Source organism: Mytilus galloprovincialis, chromosome 6, assembly GCF_965363235.1.
Source record: "Mytilus galloprovincialis chromosome 6, xbMytGall1.hap1.1, whole genome shotgun sequence".
NCBI lineage: Eukaryota > Metazoa > Mollusca > Bivalvia > Mytilida > Mytilidae > Mytilus > Mytilus galloprovincialis.
The window spans coordinates 92,119,959-92,139,449 of record NC_134843.1 but is presented as its reverse complement, the minus strand read 5'-3'; the positions used below and the strand labels follow the sequence as shown (position 1 = coordinate 92,139,449).

Sequence of the window (19,491 nt, the reverse complement as noted above, 5' to 3'; positions counted from 1 at the left end):
AGTTCAGATAGATATATTTAGCCTACTCACAGAATTCTTTTTAGTTACTTTCTAGATGTGTGCCTGAGACGAAGGTTTTATATATACTCCTATATTTATATACTAATATATGAAAATTGGTGTGTCTTATTTGTGTTTGTAACTATACTGTATTGTTTATTATATTTGTAAAAATAACATTATAATGATATTATATTATGCTCCTTGTGAGCCCATTTTATGGAAATAAAGCATCTTCTTCTATAGTATCCGATTTCCTGACAAAACCATAGACAAGAGGCTGTCACAACGACAGCAAACCGGATTTATTAACATTGATTTGTGTCCTGGCAATATCACAAGAACCATTACTGATGAATGGTGAAAGTGAAAATCGTCAATATCAAATTTGACCTCCATTTTGTCATCAGTATCAACATATTAAAATTTGAAAAGCTTAGATTGAATGGTTCATGAGTAAATGCAACAACCTGAATGGAAACGCCATTTTACGATCTTTCAAGAACCATAACTCCTGAACGGTAAAAGTCAAAATCGTCATTATTGAACTTGACCTCTATTTTGTCATCAGTAACAACATATTAAAATTTCAAAAGCTTTGGTTGAATGGTTCATGAGAAAATGCACGGACACGACGGGAAAAACCATTTTTCAATCTTTCAAGAACCATAACTCCTGAACGGTAAAAGTCAAAATCGTCATTATTGAACTTGACCTCCATTTTGTCATCAGTAACAGCATATTAAAATTTCGGAAGCTTTGGTAGAACAGTTCATGCATAAATGCACGGACACGACTGGAAACTCCATTTTTCAATCTTTCAAGAACCATAACTCCTGAACGATAAAAGTCAAATTTGTCATTATTGAACTTGACCTCCATTCTTTCATTAGTAACAACATATTAAAATTTGGGAAGCTTTGGTAGAACAGTTCATGCGTAAATGCACGGACAACTGCATTTTTCAATCTTTCAAGAACCATAACTCCTGAACGGTAAAAGTCAAAATCGCCATTATTGAACTTGACCTTCGTATAGTTGTCAGGAATAACATATTAAAATTTTAAAAGCTTTGGTTGAACGGTTCATGAGTTAATGCACGGACAACATCTGATTGCCACCCGCCCGGCCGCCCGACCGCCCGCCGTACATCCCCAAATCAATAACCGACATTTTTGTCACAAAAATCCGGTTAAAAATTCAATATCTAGAACAATTTACCCTGAAAATGAGGTCAAGGTCAGATGAAACCTGCCAGACAGACCTATTCACCTTACAATCATTCCATATATCAAATATAGTCGCCATACAGCTTTTAGTATCTTAGAAATGGAGCAATCCACAAAAAAAATCATGTTGAAATAAGCTATGACAAACTTTTAATGAACTTTTTGATATTCTTATCATATTGTTTTTATATTGTGTCATAAGTCAAAGGAGTAGGTCCGGTGAGTGCTGACTTTTGCCTCAAATTTCAGATTTGATGAAATATTTTAGACACTTTTTAAACATGCAAGTCGATTCAATTAGTTGGTGTGAAAGATTTGGTGATAAAAGACTCGAATTCAAGCTTAATATGAAAAATCTATCAAATATGCCATAATGTCACTTTTCAGATGGTTTTTGTCAAAAATGAAAGTGACCGCATCCGTATTCAATCTTAATCTTTATATATGCTATGTATTATCATCAAATCGACTTACATTTAAATATAAAGGATGAACAAAAATGCGGCCACTTCGGTTTCAGACGGGAACCTTCTAAAAATTAACTCAAATGCTAAAATTGTGAAGATTTCAGTAACTAAGCATGCCTTAATGATGCTAGTACCCAATACATGTGCATTGTATGTAACAGAAGTATTCTATTTTCCAATTAATAGCTAAAAGCTTGCATTTAAAAAATACCACTTCTTCTTTTATCTATAAATAAAGGTCAGGTCCGATGAAACCAGTCATACAGACATATAAATCATACAAACATACCATAAATCAAATAAGGCTGTTCTATTGATTATAGAATCTGAGAAACACAAAACCACTAAATCCCAACATTGACCACTGAACCTAGAAAATGAGGTCAAGGTCAGATGTTACAATCATTTTTTACACCAAATATAGTTGACCTATTGCTTATATTATCTGACATACAAATTTATTTATTGTTGCAGACATGAAAAAATAGCAAGGTAAATGAAAGGTGATGGTGTGAATTAATTGATCATGACGGCAGCTGCTCGTATGGCCTTACTCATAAATTATTCTAAACAACTAAACTTAAAATGTGAATTGAGGCCATCATGGTCAAGTGTCTTTCATTTCATATGTTTTTGAGTGAATGGCAATACAAATGATAATGTTTTTACTGTTATGGTAAAAGACTGTGCTTAAACTGCTTCCTATATAAAGGAATAAACTGTTTGCCTTGGTTAGTGGCTATTGCTATGCCTACATAAACTGCCTTGTGAATCAAGGCTACTGTGAAAAATATCAAGATAGGGAATATGATACAATCAATTTACAAATCTGATGACTGCTCTGGTAAGAACAAAGGGGTTAAGACCATAGTAAAATATCTCTTGTGTTTAGGGTTTTCACTATTTGATTATAAATCCACATGCATGTATTCATTGCATTGAATCTATGAGATAACTCCGAGATCCATTGTGGAAAAAACATTGATTTGAACCGGAAATAGACCCTCCGACAATATTACTATTAAGATCTATTTTCCAATTTCGATATAAATAAGAATAATGAGAGCAAATCTATGTGCTTCTGTCATATTAACATATTCATGATGGTGATTAAAGGTGAATGTTAAAGAATATTATTTGAATCTCAATTTTTTTTCCCTACGACAAAACTCATAATACAGGCTTATATTACACCCTTAGAAGTAAGAATTAACTATAATACCAAACTTAAGGTAAATATTTTAATGATATATTTTTTTTTATTTTCTCCGTCCATAATTTTTCCTGCCTTCATTAGGATTTCGCTTGTTAAACTGTCCAGTTCTCCCATTTCTGATTCCCAGCTGTGAGGCTCTACTAGTAATGTCAGTAACACCAAAGGGGGAATACCCTGCCACATAATCTGGGTCAAACACGTCAAGCTTCTGCTTGGACTTTTTTGTTGTTCTCTGCTGTGGAAATGGTTGATCAGCACACAATATAGGATTCTGGGAATGCTTACCTCCCTTTGGAAGCGGCAATGCATACTAAAAAGATATTGGAATTTATTGTTAAAATTTAAATTATTTCAGTGTTTTAAAGACTTTGATATACATGCAGAGCTATATAAGTAGACTTACTTTGAAATTCTTCAATTTTAATTACAGAAAAGGCAGAACGGTCAAACTTGAATTAAAAATTAATTTACAATGTTGGCACTGCTAATATGGTCAAGTAAAAAGAATCCCACCTTTAATTTAGAAATAAACATAGGTTCAACCTTAACAATATTTTAACTTTCCTTTTTCAAACTTAAAAGGGTAATATTTTACCTTCAAACCTCGGGTGTTTGCAGGTTTCCGTCTGGATAGAAAATATCTTATACTGCCATCTTCTTCCACTATCATGGAAACCTTTCTTAATGCATTGTTACCACAAAAGGGACAGAACTCTTTCATCACATTGGTAGTCACCCTGTAAATATCAAACAATTATGCACTGTGTAACATTATAATTTGTGTTGGCGTTTTGGTTCTAACTGATAAAACCTTTAATATTAATATTGTCTTAGCATACAAATGCCAATTTCTAGCATAATGCTCAAACTAGCATGCTTTCTCAAGCTGGAGGATGCAAGTCTTACAGACACATTTTAAAAGAAATTATTTTTTAGTTCCCATTTTGGGGTAATATAATTAATTACCTCTGGAGTGATTTGTTTGAGACTCATGGTTTCTGATGGAAGAAGCCATTATTTTATTTATCAACAACAAACTAATCTATAAAAGGAGTTTATTGTATGGTTTCAGTGTTCTCCCCAGAGCCTTTTAGTATCATGTTAATGTGATGCGATATATATATATTGAATGTGATGCTATCTGAATTGATTTTTCTTACAGATTGTGCTATAATTTTTACATACAAGATGGTATTTCAAATTTCCATGTTTACCAGGATTATTTATGAAATATCTGAGAACACTGGACCGTTTAATAAAATTGTGTGATTAAAGTGCTTCAAATGTAATTAAAACAAGTTTTTTTTTATCTTTCTGAAAACTAATGATTTTGTTGGTACTTCGCAGTTGTCATGTGTATAGTGCTTCTGTTTTAATTGTAGTTTTGCGTTCTAACTTGCTTTTTTAACAATTTGTGGAAACAAAACAGTTATTTGTTATGAAAAAATCATCTACAAAATCTTTTATTTTACTGCACTACACTTACTTCATACAAGCACTGCATCTAAGTACATAACTTTTTGCCCTTTTTATCAAAAGGCCATCGACTGATATAACATTCAGTCCCATCTGAATTAAAACATTCTGAAATATATAAACAACCATATGTTAATAGAACCAAATAAATACAAACAGTGAAGCATGTGATAAATTAAATCATATTTATACATAGAACAAATTAAATAATATAGTATTGATGAAGGACATGTATTGTCCAAAATATCTATATCAAATTTTATTAATATTTAGATTTGAGAATGGAAATGGAAATGGAAATCAAAGAGACAATGACCTGACCAAGTAGCAGAAAACAGCCAAAGGCCACCAATGGGTCTTCAACACAGCGAGAAAATCCTGCACCTGGAGGTGAGCTTCAACTGGCCCCTAAGCAAAAAAGTTTTGTATTTATTTACTTTCCCCTCTTTTAATATTGGTATTGATGTACACTTTTAAGATATGTATCAATGTATTTCTAATTCATATTATAATTTTTCATACATGGACTTTGTTTTCTATTACACCATATATGTATACTGTAATTTGCCAACCTGGATTGCAAAGTCCATGGTGAGACATCCGACTGTGACATCAGCTTCTTCTGAGGGTACTTCTCCCATCTTCTGTTTAACTTCCTGTATATTACGTGGTGTTATCCAACCATCGTCATCATCATCATCACTCTCTTCCTCGTCACTGAGGTCATCTTCTTCCTCTGAATCACCTTCTAACATGTTACCTTGAATTACCTCCCCTTCTGATGGAAATGCTTGCACTTCCTCTGTAAGCTGTTCATTGTCTAAATTCTCATTTACATTTGTGTTTTCTGATAAATCTGAATTATCAATGTCTTTTGCATCTTTGATTTGTACCGTCACATTTTCTTTTAAATCAGATTCAGAATTTTCTTGATTTAATTTGTTATGATCTGACTCTTTGTTTTCTTTTTGTAAATCTGATTCATTATTTCTCTTTACGGTTTCACAGGACTCCTGTTCTAGACTTTCTTTGGGAAGACATGACTGTGTTGATTTTTCAGAAACTGATGTTGTTCTTGAGTTACTAGCACTTTTCTGGAAAAGAAAATTTATGTTTTAAACCTAGTGTAAACTTTGGAATCAGTTAAATCAACAGTTACAAATATCTAGAAGTTCCAATAGTGATCATGTTAATGAAGTAATATACTACACGTATAACGTTTAGAATTATTACATTTTATTAGCCCTTGCTATATTCTATCCATAATCATTTAAATCACATACAGAATCATTTCAATATCCAAATTTTAAGTAGAAGTACAGCTAATTCCAAAAATTAAAATATGACACAATACAACCCCTGACAATATTCATGACTTTGATCAGACACAAAAATATCTAATAGGTTTGACTCATTTTAATCTCTCAGTCTCCCAGAGAACCTTATTTTGCCAAAACTTTTGCATGCAATGGTCTCTATGCTAGTTTTTATCTCATTGCTTTCTCCTTGTATCTCCTCAAACAAGCTTCATATATCCCAGATAACATTAAATCTAAGAGAAAAAGAAATGCACTTTCCCTTCTCAAGAACACCTCATCCTATTTTATTAATTTCATAAATATACCCAAGTTTGAAGACACCAACATATTGTACACAGAAGGTTTGAATGATGTTAGATCTTCAGATATATAATTATAAAATCAAATACCAGTCCTAGTTACATTTACATGTGGTCTAGGACAATGAGGGTACAGATGAAAATATAAAGGAAGTAACTTTGTTAAATATGACTACTGCTGCTGTCTAATAACATTGCTTACTGTTTTAGACAAATAAAAGCCTGCTATGTCTGTAGGTTTCTCTAACATCTTTGTTGTGGCATTCCATTCAATCTGGAAAAGAAAAAAATCATCACATGAAGCTAGTTTATATTTGCATTACATTTCACTATTATTGAATATTACAATGTAACTTAATTTCATGATTTTTACAGCAAATCCATCTATTAACATATTATTGAACTTAATTTTTAAAGTTAACAAAGGAGTTGTTTCACTAAAAATTTGAAATGTTCTAATTGCTATTATGTCATACATGTTATACATGTTATACAAACAGGTGAATTACTTTAAAACCTTATTCTTTGCAATTTTATCAAAATTAATGAGTTTTCTGAATTGCAAAAACCGTGGCACCTATCCCACAATTAGTTTTGCTGAAATAATCCTTATATATATATATATATATATATATATATCATATTCCTTCCTTTTTAAACAAAATTTCAATGAGTGGTAGCACCACATTTAAAATCATGTAAAAAAAATTTGAAGGTGTCAAACTTTACAATTAAAGTGCTTGTGGGCACTGAAAAGTAAAGATTGTATTCATTTTGCAATTGGATATAAAGGAAGATAACTCCTATCTTAAAGATTACATTAATACGTTGATAGTGTCTCATAAGCTGTTTTGTCTGACATCCTTTTACTGATGATATTGTGCAGGGTTTAAGCTAGGATTTTGAGGGCTTTAGTCACTTTTGCGCGCTTTTAAAATCAACCTTATTTTGTGTAAAAGCAAGGAACCAATGATGTATATTACTAGCTTCAGATTTTGACTTTGTCAGATTTTCAGGGATTGAGGCACCAGCATGATTGGCAGTTATTGTATGATTTGACTGTATTGGCCATTATTATGAAAGATTCTGACATGGAATCCAGAAATTTAGTTCACAATTTCTCTTCAGTTTGTTCCAGGGGTCATCCTCATCAACAAAAGTTGGATTCTATTTTTTTTTAAAACAAGGAATCACAGCAGAAACTAACTTGCAATGATTATTTCACTCCCTAATCATTATCCTTATATAAGGTCTAAATCGATATTTGGAAATCATTTCTATCAAGTTGGAAATATGTAAAATCCTTTTGGAACTATTATAATGACTGAAAGGAGGCTGTAAACAAATCAACAATAGATCACGTTTACTACTTTCGGTTTTAAAATGAAACGAAAACGGGAAGTGACACGTGCCGTGGATAATAAATTCAAAACGAGTCCGGATTCATTAGAAAATTATTATTTTTCGATTTAAATATATATTTGTCTCTCTCGTTAAATTGATTCTAAATGATTTCGTATTTTACGTTTTTAATGTAGACCTATAAATAGTCAAAGGAATACTTTCACGCATGCGTAGAACACAATACAGGAAGCACCTGTTTAACTTGTGAAAGTTTTGAATAAACACATTAAAGTTCTTTATTTTAAAATGGAAATTGCCGAAAGTTTTTGATGAAAATTTAAATCAAATATGACGAAAATGCCTTCGAATGACGAATCTACGACAAACGAACTTCAGATTGTGATCGTTTAAGAAATATTGAAATTCAATGCGAACTGTCTGGGTTGTTACATTTTTTATTAAATGACGAAACTATACTCCAGGTTGTTGAAATGGCGATTATGCTGACTGACTGATCTTCCTGGGGAAATAATTATGATGGTCATTCAATTATTGGGGTTTATTGATAATTAACGGATTGGTGACCCATCCGATGGCGATAAGCGGATTAGTTGTAACACCTGTTGAAAATGTTAATTACCTGGAGGTCATAAACTTGTCAAAAACATGAAGACAGGTAGATTTATAGTTTTTATTGCCAAATTTTTTTTACACTTTCAAAATTAAAGTGACGAAATTGATTTGAAATACTTTCGTCAATGAGAAAACCCTTTCGTAAAATACGAAAGTGACGAGCGCTAGCAAAATCACTGATATTGTGGTCTTGTATGTAAGTGATGATTTTGTAATTATAGGGAAAGCTTTAAAATTATTAAAAAACACTTTAAAATCTGTGTTTTAATTAGAAATAAGAATCCTAATATTATTACAAAGCTGGGATAAAAATCTAAATCAATAAATACCTTTCTTTCTGGAACAGTTTTGATATGCTCTGATCCAACATGTTCTTTTTCTAACTGATAGGTCAAGGCCAAAACTTTGATATCAACTGCTGACAAACTTTTATAATCACCAGTCTTCTTAGAAAAATTACTAACTAAAAACAAATAGTGAAAAAATCACAGATCTGTCAAAGATTCTCTGATGGGCTGTCTTTACAGCATAACACATTTAGCAAACAATTTGTAAATGGAAGAAAACAAAACATTGGTTTGCATGGCACAATTTAATATGTTCAGTGGTTTCTATCTCTCTTTAATATACTTAGTAATCAAGGGACATAACTAACATTGCTAAGGAATGAAATGTGACAACTACTTCAAATATTTTTTTGTAAAGTAGTGTACATGGTGTATGTAGTCAAATGCATTCATGACTTGCATTAAATAGAACATACTTTTGTAATTTAATCCAAACAAAAGGTTTCTGATGGAAAATAACGTTACAGGGATATTACTCTGAAAAAATCAGATGAAAGTTTTTATCAAATTTTATTGTTAAGGAAATCTTTACCGTCTCAATGATTAATATTAATGTTTGTCAACACTAACATAATGATATTCAATGATTTTTTTCAGAATAAGTGTGTGGTTCATTATTATTTGACACTTTAATATTTCAATTTTAGTCAAATTATTTGGTACCACTTTAGGCCTTTTTTCTTCATTTCAAATGATTTTGTCATTGGTCATTTAAATTCCTGTGGTTGGAAGCTAATAAAGTAGTTGTTCTAAAACATAAAAAAAAAAGAAGAATGTGTTCATGTGACACATACATGTATGGTGTCCGTGTGACAGATATGCATCCCCTTACAAATATACAATGAATAGGGCAAATTAAGCTATTTACCAGTCATGAGGGTGAGGGGAAATAACTCAAGAAAGGTGAAAGTGCCATTATCCAACTTTGAAATTGAGTCATGTTTGGTGGGAGTAAGCATTATGTATAAGTTTCATAATATTAAATTGAGGCAAAGTATAGTCAGAGAAAGAGAAACCAAACACAAGTATAAACATTTTTATGTCAATACATTTTTATTGAATGCCTTTTATAAATCACATGTGTTCAATAAAAGAATTGTTTTATTACATGCATGCTGCTTGTATATAGGCTTCTCCAGAGCAACAGTGTTCCCTGATTCTACATGTTTATTTGTTTACTCAGACTCTATCTAAAGTGGATTTCAATGAGATAAACTAAAACTTGGATGCTGTAAATTCAAGGAAAAGAAGCTATTCAAAATCAATATACCACATAATACCTACCAATCTGTAAGCTTTCCTGTGATGGAGTTCTGTACTCTAGTTTGTATGGCAGTACTTGTAATCTTTGAAGTGTAGCTTTATCCCTGATTTCCTTTACCACCTCTGGTATTGTGTAAATGTGCTCACCAATGCTCTGTTCAATAAAGACATAAATTATTTTAGGCATCAAGTTTATCAGTCAAAACAAACAAATATGGGTCAATTAAAATCTGATTTTTCTTTGAACAGACTTATTGATCCTTAAACTAAAACTGTTAATATTTAGATCTAGGCGAAATTATATTGCTTTTTAATGATATATAAAACTAGTTTTCAGGATATGTACATGTAAGCTTCTCTTCAGTTTCTGACACTCACAGTTCAGAGCCCTAAAACTTTTAAAAATAGTTAGTTTAGATTGTATAACTAATGATCAGGTTTAATATTGATATTCACTGAGTAAACAACTACTTCCAGTGGCCATGGGGTGGCAGGTTTAGCAGTCTGCATGGTTAGCCAATAGTCCGATGCCCCAGACTAGTAAAGTTTCATTCGGACTAGTAAGTTTTTGCAAAAATTTGTTTGGACCAATAAGAAAAATGTCAGGATATTGGTATTCGGACTAGTAGTTGAAAAAGTTTTTGGTGCAGACTGGTTTAGTTAGACTGAAATCAGGAATAGTTGAGAAATCCTGGATTTCAGGGGCAAATGCCCTTCTTTAAACTGCTGTACCAACATGGCAACATCAGTTTGACTCTGACCCTAGCTCTGTTGTGATTAATGTGTTCAGTAAATGGATAGTCTTTACATACATTTGTATATACATTGTATGTACATTGAGAGGTTTTCTTTCATTTTAGAGGTTGTTCCCAACCTGATTAAGAGTTTTTAGATTTTCTATTCTTTGTGAAGGAAGCTACATTTTCTTGAAATATACCTATGTAGTGAAAGTACTCATCAACTTTTTGCCCATTAATAACCAGATGGATACTAAAACGCATATGATATTTAGGCGGAAAGTTGCAAAACTTATTTCCCAATCCACTATATAAATAAATATGTTTAAGGCACTGGCTACGGTTACATGGAAATGTAACAATAATAAAAATATTATTTTTACATTGGAGACTAAATGCCGGAATGCAAAGTCTGGTAAGGAACCGATTAATTACGAATGTAACAATAATTACTGAGGCTACGGTTACATTGCGTTATTGTTACATGAAAAACAGCAATATACGATGGGTCTATCAAAATGTACTAGATAATAAAAACTGAAGACATTTATTTTATATTTACAATACATACAATTATTAAATATAAATTCTTTAATTATTTATTTGCAATGACATTTTCTACATATCCAGTAAGTGGTTTTTGGAGCATTTCTAAGTCCGACACATTTTTGGTGAAACCACTCCAAGCAGCCATCACACACCAGTGATGCCGCACTGTGAACGTCCGTATCACATACTGTACAGTTCCATTCTGCGATATCCCGTTTTAAAATTTCACAACAAAAACGAGGCAAGAGAGTTCCAAGCTAAGAGGCAGAGGCATACATACTACATTCATTAAACTACTCAGTTAAAGAAGATGTGAGGCTGTTCTTGAATGCTATTTGGCATAGCTAGTCACAAAACAAACATTTGATTTTAATTTCACATACAAAATTGTTTTTAATGAGCACCATATTGAATGACTTAACTAACTTGCGTAATAGGTGTTAGACCCTTTGCATTTAAATGATGTAGATGTAGCAAATATGTCGTTGGAAGATGGAGAGAAAAAGTTGGACACTTGGTCTGTGTCAATTCAAACTTTGAATTATGAATGTAATTAAAATCTCGCATGAATATTATGACCCATTGATATTCGCTTAAAGGTTTAAAATAACTTTCCTTTGGTTTGGACGAGCTCCATCTGATTTTGAAACGAAATAACGTCCTCCGTGGATACATGTATACTGAAGTTCACAGTATTTTACTTCACAGTTAGCAAACTTTGCTATAGATGAATAAATTTTTTTAGAACTGCGTTTGTATAGTTGAATGAAATTTGTGTCTTGATATTGTTTCAGTTTTGTTTCAAACGAATCCCAAGTTTTAAATTTTTCACCCAAAACAAAATTGGTCACAGGAATCTCTTCATCCATTGTGCAAATTAAAGTATAATGACAGTAATACGAGTAGGTGTGCAGTTAAATACTTAAAGTGAACACTTTTCTCAGCCCGAGTTCTCAACAACAAACCATTGGACTATATTTTCGCCTTTGGCACTACTTATCTAAAGTAGTATCTTTAAAACACCAAACGTGACCATTTATACGTTAAAAAACCCAATTTAAACACCATTTGTTAATCGATAATATTTATTATTTATCATTATTACAAGTATTATTTCGTACATATGCAAGATTAAGGCAACAAAACTATAGAAGATTTAAGTTTAATAAATCGAGCATACATTGCTGTTTTTCATGTAACAAAAACGCAATATAACCGTAGCCTCAATAATTATTGTAACATTCGTAATTAATCGGTTCCTTATCCGACTTTGCATTCTGGCATTTAGTCTCCAATGTAACAATAATATTTTTATTATTGTTACATTTCCATGTAACCGTAGCCAGTGCCTATGTTTAAACTAATATGATATTTATACCTGATATGGTATGTATGACTATGAGTATACCCATATGGCATGACAGTCATACACTTGTGGTCCAAATACTAATATTGTCCAGTATATTAAACAGTACTATAAGGCTTGAGGAGACTTTAACCGTCAGAGGTAAGGCTATATACTATAGTACAACTCTTAGTCAGGGGGTATAAAAAAAGGCACTTCACTAGTACTTTAGCATACATGTGTGAAGTTGAAAAAAACAAACATCCTGGTAGATATCAATAAATGGTAATTGTGAATTGTTTGTACCTGTAATGGGGCATTTCGTATGAAAGCCCCAGCATCGGCTATCACATGCTTTACACTTTTTTGTGACATTTCTCAATTTGCTGTCCACATGAGATTCAATGTCAAAAGGCAACTATTCTGATACAGATTATTTGCCTTACTTTAAAGCGTTTATATGATTTTATTTTTTTTTACAAAATATCTTAATAGAAAAAAAAATAGCAAAAAAAGATATTTATTGCAATAATCATTTATTTTAAAGCACAGAAATTAGGAAAAAGTATAGAATATTTTGTAAAGCTTATGAAAACACAAATGAGTATAACAACTTTCGACGTCATTAATCACATGACCAATAAGAAATGGTGGACATCAAACTGTTTTGACAGTGCTCGTTCGTAACCAAATACAGGTCAATATTGTCAAAATGCGCTCTGCAGGGATGCCCCAATACAAATTCTCACACATATCAAAAAGTTGTGTTTAAAAAATATATCAAATATTTCAATTGAAAAAAAGAAAACATAGCAAATCGTCAAAGTTGTCACAGCAAACTTAACAACATCCTGCTTTACACACGACTTTAATATTTTATGTAAAAGGTTGTCTTAAACGTATTATCTGTTAATCATTGGACATGCACCATATGATCATTTATTAACATGACTATTTAATAAATAAAGTTAAAACTATTCAGTATAGACTGTTTTCATGGTTTTGAAAGCTCTTTTAATTACATCATGTGACATAGTCACATATTTCACAAGAATTATAATTACATAGGTAAGATAGATTATAAGACATTCTCATTTTGAAATATCATGATTTCAAAGGTATAGTTGTACAGTTTAAAATTTAAAATCTAAAGATTGCTTGATCATTTTTATGTATAAAAATACAGCGTTATCTATCAACATGATCAGTGACATGTCTTTTGAAGGAAAAATAATGTTCTCCAGTAAATTATTATATCATGCATCACAACAAAATAGTTTATGTGGCACATCTTAAGAGTAAGTTGTGCAAATGTCATTAGGTCCAGTGATGTAAAATCAAAGAACAATCAAATCAGATATTGGTTATTTTTCATTCAACTTGCAAGACTAGTTATTTTTTGTGTGGAAATATGCAAGCACATTTGGACGAGCACATTTTTCAATGTTCCTGTAGCCTTAAATAACAAGTTGGAGACAACCCGCCAAATGGGGAACGAATCAAATGAGTGACAACCCCTCATTTGAGAGTACTCATGCAGGGCTCACGCTACTAGGCGACTTGGGCGAAGAAGTCGCCTTCCCGACCGTCACTTCGCTTTCCCCGACCCCCAAAAGCGAAAACAAGTCGCCCTGTTCTTGACGATACTCGCTTTCAGTCGCTTCCGTCATCGGACATTTTCAATTTTTACCAAGTTGATGAAACATCAATTTTCTATTGATAATTAAAGAAATTCAGACATAAACGATTCATTATCTTTAGAAAAGAGGTTGAAGCATTGTCTTCGCAATGTGTAGCAGGTTATTTGATAAAAATACAACTTTTTATCACTTCTTGCATTTCCGCAAGTTCCGGTGCTTGTTACTCGAAAACGTACATCAACCTAAATTTCGGCGGCAAAATAAGTTTGTTACTTCATTTAAACGTGATAAAAGTTGCCTCCAGTAAATGTTTAATCCATTTATTGCATTAAAAACGTCATGTTCCTTTCCAAATAACTTGTCAAACATCGTTTATTTTTGTAAATTTTCTTGCATTCGTCCGCCATTGACCGATTTCTAAACTACGGATCTGAACCGGACCAGCTATGACCGAAATCCGTACTTTTACAATAATTACTACGGACGCACGGATGGAACAGCTGACCAAAGAATATTGATCCCAAAGGGAAAAATTACATATTCCACATGCATTAAGAGACTTTTGGTTACATCTAATTGATTGGTGTATATAATTCCCTATATTTTTTAGTTTCAAACTATTGATTAAAGTTGCTTAACTCTGAGACTATTATACTAATATCAATATATTATTGCCCAGCTTAATAACTTTTATATTTTTTTATGAGAAACACTGAATTTCATACACAAGATAATTTTTAATTAAATAGTAATTGATAAATTATAATTTCTTTACATTTTTTAAAATAAAATTAATTTTTTTTAGTGCTAGATTTTTAGTTGGTAGTTTCTCACAAGAACCTTAGTAAAACTTAAACAACTTTTAATTTCAAATGTTACTTTAATTGTAATTTTTTTACTCAGGTATGAATTGAACAATCAATGACAATATAAAAAGAACATTATTTACATATGGCCCTTTATACTATTGTAAAATCCAAACATTGTAGCGCACCGCGCGAATGAGCACTTCTCTTTCAAATCTCACCACTTCTCCCTATCAGTTTCAAAAAGAGAAGTCACTTCTCCCTATAATTCTGAAGTAGTGTGAGCCCTGCTCATGTTACTGAAAGCTAGTTCAAAGTCCAAATACATTGTACATACATGTATCTACTAATGAAAATATCATATATCTTAGACTAAATACAGGGAAAATATCAACCAGTGCACATCCAACATCAAATAGATTTAGTGTTGAATAAGTTTCCTTTTACCATAAGTTTATTTAAAAGTATGGATAAGTATAAGGGATTGTATTTAGATTTACACAAATTAAACATGAGGGAAAACCTCACCATGAAAATTAGAATGTGCTTTGAACATGTTGAATGTGGAAAGAACTAGACAGATGTTAATGGTGGAGACTACAAATATCATGCATGTACATGCATATATATGGACCTTAAATGACTTTCTTTCATTGTCTTTTACTTGTACATGTAGTCAGCATTGTTGTCCCATTGATTTTGTATACTCTCAATAGCTACATCTCCTATTAATCATATTTTGATAATAAGTAAATAATACATTAAAGAATATTTTGAATTATGGTTTTACCATGTTTACAATGTTTTAAGGACAATATTTTCATGATCTTGGAACAGAAAAAAATATTTATTGATAAGGAAAAGTTGATTACATATTGACCTATAACATGTATAATGGTTTACTTTTATAAATTGTTATTTGGATGGAGAGTTGCCTCATTGGCACTCACACCTCATCTTTCTATATCTATGATATAAATAGACCACTTTCAAGTTTGTCTGTCTCCGGAAAAAAACTCGTCAATTATGCATGTCTTTATGACGTGATTTACCAGATAGAGGGGATCGGCTGTATCCCTGCACTATTAATGTTCATCAAGCTTCTTAGTGATCGTCATTGTGCCAGATAAACTAGAAATAATGTTTGTTCTGTAGGTACTTAATCACAATTCCCTAATGACAGCAGTGCTGATTGTCAATTATAAAATCCAATTTGCCGAATAATTCGTGCAAGATAGAATCATAGTTTTCCAACCAATTGCTCAACATGGGAACTGAAGTGACAAGGCCCCTAAAAGCACACATGATGTTTTTGACAGAAATGCATCGAACTCGAAAGTTGTCTGTTGCATTGTCACACATGCAGGGCTCACACTACTTCAGAATTATAGGGAGAAGTGACTTCTCTTTTTGAAACTGATAGGGAGAAGTGGTGAGATTTGAAAGAGAAGTGCTCATTCGTGCAGTGCGCTACAATGTTTGGATTTTACAATAGTATAAAGGGCCATATGTAAATAATGTTCTTTTTATATTGTTCAATTCATATCTGAGTCAAAAATTACAATTAAAGTAACATTTGAAATTAAAAGTTGTTTAAGTTTTACTAAGGTTCTTGTGAGAAACTACCAACTATATATCTAGCACTAAAAAAAAAAAAAATATTTTAAAAAATGTAAAGAAATTATAATATATCAATTACAATTTAATTAAAAATTATCTTGTGTATGAAATTCAGTGTTTCTCATAAAAAAATATAAAAGTTATTAAGCTGGGCCATAATAGTTTGAAATAATCCATAAAAAATATAGGGAATTATATACACCAATCAATTAGATGTAACCAAAAGTCTCTTAATGCGTGTTGAATGCGTAATTTTTCCCTTTGGGATCAATATTCTTCTGTCAGCTGTTCCATCCGTGCGTCCGTAGTAATTATTGTAAAAGTACGGATTTTGGTCATAGCTGGTACGGTTCAGATCCGTAGTTTAGAAATCGGTCAATGGCGGACGAATGCAAGAAAATTTACAAAAATAAACGATGTTTGACAAGTTATTTGGAAAGGAACATGACGTTTTTAATGCAATAAATGGATTAAACATTTACTGGAGGCAACTTTTATCACGTTTAAATGAAGTAACAAACTTATTTTGCCGCCGAAATTTAGGTTGATGTACGTTTTCGAGTAACAAGCACCGGAACTTGCTGAAATGCACGAAGTGATAAAATGTTGTATTTTTAACAAATAACCTGCTACACACTGCGAAGACAATGCTTCAACCTCTTTTCTAAAGATAATGAATCGATTATGTCTGGATTTCTTTAATTATCAATAAATTGATGTTTCATCAAGTTGGTAAAAATTGAAAATGTCCGATGACGGAAGCGACTGAAAGCAAGTATCGTCAAGAACAGGGGGACTTGTTTTCGCTTTTGGGGGTCGGGGAAAGCGACGTGACGGTCGGGAAGGCGACTTCTTCGCCCAAGTCGCCTGGTAGCGTGAGCCCTGACATGTTATAAGACTCCAATCTTTGGCCAGATGTATTGGAGTTTACAATTAACCAGAACAAATTGCATGTATGTTCCAAAAAATATTTTCATAGGAAACTATTTATATTATTAAAACACACAAACTACATTTATTTAAGTATAATGCATAAAAATCAAATGAAAAGGGCCTGCATGTATCTATATACAGACAGCATAGTAAAACTTACAAATCTTAAGTGACCCAAAAAAGGCTGAAATCGAAAATCAGCTGTGTTCATGTTTACAAAAATTTACTTGTACAGTGCAATAAAAAACTAACTACTTTACTCTGTTTCTTGACATTCATGATTGAAAATTGGTAATAATTTTCTCTATAACTTGGTTACCCATATATATCATATGCTGACCTTCTGCATCTACAAATGAAAGTCTCTTGATCATATTTTTAAAATTATGAATTGTATTACAGGTGTACATGTGAGACTTCCAAATAATGGGAGAAGCAGCCTCTGCAGCACAAGGAAATGCTCAATTCTCACAGTTACAAGTAACTGGTAAATATTTTATACTATGTATTTTTGCCTGACCCTATATACATTATATATCTGTCAAAATATACAATAGTCAAGTGAGTAGATACAAAATTTACATTGTGATTCAGTTAAAAATCATTCTCATGGTGCCTTTTGACAAAGAATGTTGTGAATTTATGCAATTGCATCAAAAGATATATTTCTCCAGAACACTGCCTCAGAATCATAGGGAGAAGTGGTGAGAATAAAAGGAAAAGTAATTTGTTTTTATTATACCCCCGCTTTGAAAAAAGGGGGGTATACTGTTTTACCTCTGTCCTTCCGTCAGTCCGTCCGTCCCATGAATATTTTTCGTCGCATTTTTCTCAGGAACTACAATAAAAGGATTTTTGAAATTTGGTTTCAGGGTTTATATAAGTCTGCTACACTGTTTGATGCCTTTTCAGATTCATCACTTGACAACTTCCTGTTTACCGAACACTTGTATTATTTTACACATGATAACCAAGTTGAAAATTTTCGTCACATTTTTCTCAGGAACTACAATACAAGGATTTCTGAAATTTTGTTTCAAGGTTTATATAAGTATGCTATACCGTGTGATGCATTTTCAGATTCATCACTCAACAACTTCCTGTTTACTGAACACTTGTACTATTTTACACATAATAACCAAGTTGAAAATTTCCGTCACATTTTTCTCAGGAACTACAATACAAGGATTTCTGAAATTTGGTTTCAGGATTTATACAAGTCAGCTATACCGTGTGATGCATTTTCAGATTCATCACTCAACAACTTTCTGTTTACCGAACACTTGTATTATTTTACACATGATAACCAAGTTGAAAATTTCCGTCACATTTTTCTCAGGAACTACAATACAAGGATTTCTGAAATTTTGTTTCAAGGTTTATATAAGTATGCTATACCGTGTGATGCGTTTTCAGATTCATCACTCTCAACAACTTCCTGTTTACTGAACACTTACAAGTACTATTTTACACATGATAACCAAGTTGAAAATTTCCGTCACATTTTTCTCAGGAACTACAATACAAGGATTTCTGAAATTTGGTTTCAGGATTTATACAAGTCAGCTATACCGTGTGATGCGTTTTCAGATTCATCACTCAACAACCTTCTCATGTTCCTGTTTACCGAACACTTGCATATTTTTACACTATTAAAATTATCCACTTGCGGCGGGTGTATCATCAGTGAGCAGTAGCTCACAGTTTCACTTGTTAAGACCATGAAGACCATGCAGTTGTATCCTTTTGGGATTCCTTTTAAACAACATGTCATTTTGTTTCATTTTTGGCCTTGAGAATAAAATAACCATATGATTAAAGTGACTTTAATGTCAGAGTTTCCACATTTATGTCTTAAACTGTCATTTAGAGTGGTGCTGTGACAGCTAATTGAAAATCAGTATACAAATAAATAGTCTTTGACAAATATTTTGAAATTGAATATTCGTTTTTAATGAAATAACAGAATGAAAAACATAAAGAGTACTAAATGTAATTCAGCAGGTATGACAGTGATAAAACTTTATATTTTAGAGTGTAGATGAAATGGATGCTTTCATATTTTGCATACAGATGCCTTCTGTTCAAGTTTCTTTCTATATGTCTAGATCTGCTGTCCATGACCTCTTTTTCATGATTTTATAAGAAATAAAAAAAAATGATTATGGATGGAATGATTGCATTGTAAGGTGAAAATGTCCATCTGGCAAGGTGTATGTGATCTTGGCCCAATTTGCATGTAATAGGGATCATTGTTAACTTTGAGTT

General features: G+C 32.1%; 2 protein-coding genes across 2 annotated transcripts in view; one reads left to right on the top strand and one right to left on the bottom strand.

Moving 5' to 3' along the window:
• Positions 1–2,923: 2,923 nt before the first annotated feature.
• On the bottom strand, positions 2,924–12,683 carry LOC143080713 (RNA-binding protein NOB1-like). The gene is made up of 8 exons (XM_076256709.1): positions 12,531–12,683; positions 9,615–9,747; positions 8,313–8,446; positions 6,209–6,280; positions 4,961–5,482; positions 4,399–4,496; positions 3,508–3,649; positions 2,924–3,222 (listed from the first exon to the last, which is right to left on the bottom strand). The coding sequence occupies exons 1-8, from the start codon at positions 12,597–12,599 to the stop codon at positions 2,956–2,958; spliced, it is 1,437 nt and encodes a 478-aa protein (XP_076112824.1). The 5' UTR covers positions 12,600–12,683; the 3' UTR covers positions 2,924–2,955.
• Positions 12,684–12,834: 151 nt separating this feature from the next.
• Positions 12,835–19,491, top strand: part of LOC143080712 (NEDD4-like E3 ubiquitin-protein ligase WWP1) — a 30,331-nt gene continuing 23,674 nt past the window's right edge. The window contains exons 1-2 of the mRNA XM_076256708.1: positions 12,835–12,921; positions 17,626–17,710. Coding sequence (XP_076112823.1) covers positions 17,650–17,710 — 61 coding nt within the window. The 5' untranslated portion in view covers positions 12,835–12,921; positions 17,626–17,649. The remainder of the gene's footprint in view (positions 12,922–17,625; positions 17,711–19,491) is intronic.

Excerpts from the sequence above, each read along its gene's own strand:
- LOC143080713 (XM_076256709.1), bottom strand. The coding sequence starts at position 12,599 with ATGTCACAAAAAAGTGTAAAGCATGTGATAGCCGATGCTGGGGCTTTC. Across the intron at positions 6,281-8,312 it reads AAACTGTTCCAGAAAGAAAG|ATTGAATGGAATGCCACAAC; the intron begins GTATTTATTGAT and ends TTTCTTTTCCAG. Across the intron at positions 5,483-6,208 it reads GCTTTTATTTGTCTAAAACA|AAAAGTGCTAGTAACTCAAG; the intron begins GTAAGCAATGTT and ends TTTCTTTTCCAG.